The sequence below is a fragment of the Octopus bimaculoides genome, chromosome 4, assembly GCF_001194135.2.
Source record: "Octopus bimaculoides isolate UCB-OBI-ISO-001 chromosome 4, ASM119413v2, whole genome shotgun sequence".
In the NCBI taxonomy this organism is placed as follows: Eukaryota; Metazoa; Mollusca; class Cephalopoda; order Octopoda; family Octopodidae; genus Octopus; species Octopus bimaculoides.
The window spans coordinates 95,849,136-95,855,493 of NC_068984.1; the positions used below are offsets into that span (position 1 = coordinate 95,849,136).

Genomic DNA, 6,358 nt, shown 5'->3' on the forward strand with positions numbered 1-6,358 from the left:
AAAGAATCAAAGAGATTCAGAAATATTATCTGCAATCTCAAGGGATTAAGGTACATTTTAAAAATAACGTCGACCACTAACGTGGACAATTAATGCGCTAGAAATAGATCACATTTTGTGTCTATTAAGACCTAAAAAGTTCTCAACATGAAATATAGCAGCATACCAAAAACGTGAGCGGGCAAGACATTTAAAATCACCTAAAAAAATCATTATTAAACAGGAACCAGGTTTCGGATTTAACAAATTCTTACCATTTGTCTATTCCTCATCAGCCTGATTTGTAATGTAGCAGCAATTATCAGAATCGTATACATAGTTGCCCACCACCATGGGTGCACGTGCATATGGTTCTGCTAATTACAGCTTAATGGTAAAGTTCAAAAGTCTTCGTTTTGGCGCGCTAATTCCAGGAATATATCCGCAGATATATTATTTATATACACACACACACACACATACATCAGGGTATGCTAGAAGTCAATTACGGGTTTCAACTTTTAATAACTCCATTAACTTCACAATATTGAGGACATAATGGAAATTAGCATGTACAAGTCAAATTTTGCAACACCACTACATATATAAAAAATGACAGCCATTTTTGGCTTCGCATGCCCATGCTCTTTCTAAAACTTATGCCATAACACCCTCAAGAGTTTCAGACCCCACTTATCTGATTTCTCTATTGATGTTCTCCTTCAGTTGCACCAGGATCTCCGGTTTGTTGAAACTATTTTGCATCCGGCTATTCAAAGTAGACCTCACATATGGTTCCAGCAAGCTGGGGCAACTGCTCGTATCGCAACAATGTAGTTGCTATGGCTGTGCTTTAGAGAGAGAATAATCTCCCGCTATGGCAATGTCAACTGGCCAGCCTGGATTTTTTCTTGTAGGGATACCTGAAAGAGGGTTTACGTCAACAAACTGGAGACCCTGGTTCAACTGAAGGAGAACATCAATATAGAGAAAGCAGAGAAGTGGGGTCTGAAACTCTTTGGGGTGTTATGGTGCAAGTTTTGGAAAGAGTACGGGCATGTGAAGCTGAAAATGGCTGCCATTTCAGCGTTGTCATTTTTCATATGTGATGTAGTGGTGTTGCAAAATTGCAAAATTTAACTTCTGCATATTAATTTCCATTATGTCCTTTATATCATATCAAAATTTCATGCATTTATTTGTGGAGTTAAGGAAGTTATCAAAAATTGAAACCTGTAAGTGACTTTTGGGATAACCTGTATGTATGTGTGTGTGTGTGTATATATATATACACACACATACACACATACACACACATACATTTACACATGCACACATACATATAAAACTTTAGAAAGCAAAAGTAAGTCTTCTACATAAATGTTATGTTGCTTCTTTATAAGATATTGTAAATTCCTGTGAGGTGTTTTTAGGATTTCTAAAAGATAGACATGAATAGTATAGTTTTCTCTTTTGGTGAACATTTGCCAAATTGTAACAAATTTTTGAAAACTAAAGTGGTTTAATAATTGTGATGTGTAATGCTGGTTTTGAGGTGATGATAGTTGGATCAGACAAATTTGTATATTAGAAATGAGTCCCTGTTTTATCATCGGAACAAAAAGATTATGATATCAATAATACTACAGTATCAATATAACAATTGTATGTGATTTATTTCTGTATTAATTGATAGTACCTAGTTTGGCAGTTGTTCTCATTTACATCCTGATGAATATAAATATTGTATATTATGAAAAATTTCCTCCCAATGTAGTGAGTCTGGAAAAAATGGTTTGATTTATTTGCTAGCTAAGAGATATAGAGAAAATGTGAATTTGTAACCTCTTAACTCTGCAACAAAACCATCTTCTTTGCTTATTTTCCTACAAAGTTATTAATTAATCTGATAAAAGTCCAAATTTAGAATTGCTTGTCAGATTAATTCATTCTCCTTATGTTCTGTTTTTCTGTATGTTCTTTAGTCTGATGTATTCTAATTTATATCTGTTTCCTTGCAGTGACCAAGCCGAAGCTCGCAGGACAAAGGTCAAAGAAGCACGTAAACGCCGTGAAGAGCGTATTGCTCAGAAGAAGGCAGATTTGATTAAGGCTTATCGTGAAGAAGATGCCTTGAAGAAATAAATACATACAATGTAAAAAATTAAAACTCTTTGTTTCCAAACTGATTTTGTTTTTAACTCATCCGATTATAAGTAGGTACTATGGAATGTTGACAGTTGGTCATATTTACTGGACTCCACTAGAAGGGAATATCATGGAATGGGACTGTTGTCCACATACAGCTGCTATCCCTTATCTAGTGGTTAATGTGGCAGCTTGGGATAGATGAATGGTTGATGAGAACTGTACAAGCCATGTACAGGGAAGCTGTTAGTAAGGTAAGGGTTGGCAACAAGTAAAGCTAATGAATTCAGTGTATGAGTAGTTCCCCAGAGATTGTTCCTCAACCTCTCTTTGTTCATGATAGTCCACCAGACAATAACAGGAATTTAAGTTGGGTTGCCCCATGGGAGCTCCTCTATTCTGATGACCTTATAGTTAAATCACTACCAGCACTAGAGAAGAAATTTCAGGTGTGGAACCAAGGTCTGGAATGAAAGGTCCTTAGAGTTAATTTAGCAAAGACCAAAATCTTTGTAGAAAAAATTACAGATCCCATCAGGGAGATGGTACTGATCAATGTGTAGAAAAGGTGTAGGTAGAAACTCCATAGGGTGTACCTGATGCAAGCTATGGACAAGAGGTGCAGCAATATCAGATTATTGGAGAAAGTATTTGTGTGTTGGAGATGTATTGGTACAATAAACATTTGGAATGTACAGAAAATAGACTTCATCAAATGCCCAGATGAATACTTTATAGTAGTAGATAGCTTCTGTTATCTAGGTGGACAAGTCAACGGGAGGGGGATTCTCTGAGAGGGGCTGGGCAAAGTTTAGCGAGTTACCTTGGTAACAAAGGGCCTCTCCTTAAGAGTGAAAGGCTGATTGTATGAGGTCTGTATTAAATAGCCATACTACACAGCAGTGAAACCTGGGCTGTGACTGCAGAGGATATGCAAAATCTTGAAGGAAATGAAGCGACTATGCTTCATTAGATGTGCATGTATGACAAGGTTAGCATCTTGAGATAAAAATTGGGCATAAGATGCATCAAATGTGGTGTGCAAGAGAGAAGACTGCACTGATAGTCCTATGGACAAGGACAGCTGTGTAATGAAGTACTGATCTCTAACTGGAGAGAACCTGTGGAAGTAGTGTACCCAGGAAGAACACTGAGGCAATGACAAATGACTGAAACCTTTGGCAGTTTGTTGTGCTTGGAAAGAGCCACCAGGCCAAGTGAAACTAGTTGTGGACAGTGCCAGTGAGGCATGAAAGGCACCCATTACACTTTTGGGATGGTTGGCGTTAGGATGAACGTCTAGCCTTAGAAACCAAGCCAAAATCAGACTGGAACTTGGTACAGCTCCATGGCTTACCAATTCCAGTCTAACCCATGCCAGCATGGAAAACGGATGTTGATGATGACGATTGTAGTTCTATATTGCATTGGGTGGTGATTGGTTTCTTTTCAGTTAATGTTCAATGGAAATGTATCCTTGATTCGTAGCTTTCCATTGGTTGCATGGTTGCCAGTCACATCCAGCCTCTTTTAGCGACTGTTTTTGTTTTCAGACAGATCCTTCCACGCATACTCTCAGGCTTCCATTTATTACAGCTTTTGTCTCAGCTATAGTTGGAGTGTTACCACTGAAGAATTCGTTTTGGTTTTGAGTACAAATATCCACACTCAGATGGACTAGTTCTATTTGAAAGTTAAGTGTGTAGGCATTTGGATAATAATAACGAGCACTCAGAGAGTGCAAACCTCTGTCAAGACAGCACCAATGTTATCTCAACGATTAGCCAGAGATGATTTTTAAAATGAGAATATCTGAAATAAACTGGGCTGCTCTCACAATCGAGAATACTAAAAGTTAACTGACCGCTCTCAAAAATTAAGTAAAAAGTCAGGAAAAATAATCCAGAATCCTTGTCCGGTACCAGATCAATCCCAAAATCTAATAAGTTCGTGCCAGTCACGAGACCAAGCCTCCCTGAAAGCTTTATCCGAATCCATCCAGCGGTTTTTGAGATATCTTGTCCATGGACAAACAAACAAGCACGAATAAAAACAATACCTCCGCCTTCGCTAAGGCAGTGATGATAATAAAAAAAGAAAGTTCTACTGTTGAAGGAAGGTCTGATTGTCTACTTCCTTTTTGAGTACAATCGGACAACTTCTCTCATCAGTTAAAAATGCATTGTGGATATTCCAGTACTTTTGAGGTAAACCAACATTGCATCTTTTTAGGATAGATAAAATTCCAGAACTGGTCTAGTAGAGTTATTGTACCAGACGTGTCTGGTGATATTTGTTCTGGTTGTTTGCATTGTTTAAAATTTCCAATAATGTTTCTGATTTCAAGTACCACCAAAATCAACTTAGTAATTCATTTTTTGAGTTGATTTAATTTCTTATATGCTAATTTCAAAATGTTTTAAAATAATATGATTTGAATTTAGCTGTGTGCAATAGTTAGGTTTCAGAAGAAAATTTCAAAATTTTACAATATTCACACTTTAGTTCATCTCAGTCACCTATTACATAACAAAATGTTAAATATATTTAAGCATAAATCTAATGAAGTTTAATTAAAGCAAGAAAGGTAATTCGGAACGAAGTTATCTCCCCTGGTGAGATAACTTTCCATTTCTTCACTCTTGTCGATAAACGTTATTGGTTGTGTGGAGAATACATTCTTTAAAAGAGTCTTTGAGATCGGTGTTTAGAAATATGAATCACTAAGAAACTCAGAAAACTAATGTCGCAGGAGTTCATAATAGTTGTCCCTCTGCATTCAAATAGTTGTGGGAGGATTTTCGTTATATATATATATTTGACTCTACGTTGTCCCACTGTGGAACCCTGGGCAAGTGTCTTCTATATCCTCGTTGCAACCAAAATAAGTTAATTTTGAGGACAGAAACTGAAAGAAGTCCGTCGTGTCTGTGTTTGTACATCATACCTTGGCAACTGGTGCTGGTGTGTTTGTGTCCCCATAACGTAGCAGTTCAGCGAAATAGACCAATAAAATAAGTACTGGGACCAATTTGTTCGACTAAAATTTTTGAAGGTGGTACTTTAGCATGGCCGCAGTTTAATGACTAAAACAAATGTGTGTGTATGTATGCATATTGTTATTGTTGGCAGTCCGTCGCTTACGACGTCGAAGGTTCCAGTTGATCCGATCAACGGAACACCCTGCTCGTGAAATTAACATGCAAGTGGCTGAGCACTCCACAGACACGTGTACCCATAACGTAGTTCTCGAGGATATTCAGCGTGACACAGTGTGACAAGGCTGACCCTTTGAATTACAGGTACAACAAAAACAGGAAGTAAGAGAAAGTTGTGGTGAAAGAGTACAGCAGGGTTTGCCACCATCCCCTGCCAGAGGCTCATGGAGCTTTTAGTTTTCACTCAATAAACACTCACAACGCCCGGTCTGGGAATCGAAACCGCGAGTTCGCTGCCCTAACCACTGGGTCATTGCGTCTCTACTCTCATGTACGCAAATATGAAGACAACATCGATTGCACAAATATCTGCCAATGACAAGTGTTTGCTGAAGATTATCAGCAATTAGGTAAAAAGTGAAGAATAACTTTTAAAACCCATTTTCCACTGAGATTGAACTAGTTTTGATTAAACTATATTCAAGTTAGCAGAATGCTTCGTGGTATCCCATCTGGCTCTGAACTCATAAGAAGGAAAGTTTACTGAAGTCTCTTCCCTTGAAATTAGAATTGGTTACTCTGGTAATGATTTTTAATTCCAAATTTCTGTTAGTTTGAAATTAATTATCTCTTCATTAAGTATATTAACATCTACTTTACCATATATTTATATACAGGTGTCCCTAAATGTTCTACTACCTAGGTGCAGGTGTGGGTGTGTGGAAAGGAGTTTGCTTTCCAACCACATGGTTCCGGCTTCAGCTCTATAGCCCCAGGCCTGCCAAAGTCATTCGACTGGATTTAGTAGACGGAAACTGAAAGAAGCTCTTCATATATCTATATATATTCCTGTCACTTTGATTGTAGCCAGAGAATTGCTTGCGATGGATAGAGAAAATGTAGGCGAAGGGAGGGTCAATATACGAAGTATTGGTACCACTAAGAACAACACAATAATAACGGTAGCAACAAAACAACAACTATATATATATATATATATATATATATATATATATATGATTGTGTGTGTATGTGTGACAGCGGGTGTTGATATGTTTACGTCCCCATAAACT

General features: G+C 37.5%; 1 protein-coding gene across 1 annotated transcript in view; it reads left to right on the forward strand.

Annotated features, from left to right (window-relative positions):
- LOC106870909 (60S ribosomal protein L19) overlaps positions 1 to 2,164 on the forward strand; it is an 11,147-nt gene extending 8,983 nt beyond the window's left edge. The window contains exon 5 of the mRNA XM_014917142.1: positions 2,001 to 2,164. Within this exon, the coding sequence (XP_014772628.1) occupies positions 2,001 to 2,124 (124 nt within the window). The 3' untranslated portion in view covers positions 2,125 to 2,164. The remainder of the gene's footprint in view (positions 1 to 2,000) is intronic.
- Positions 2,165 to 6,358: the final 4,194 nt, after the last annotated feature.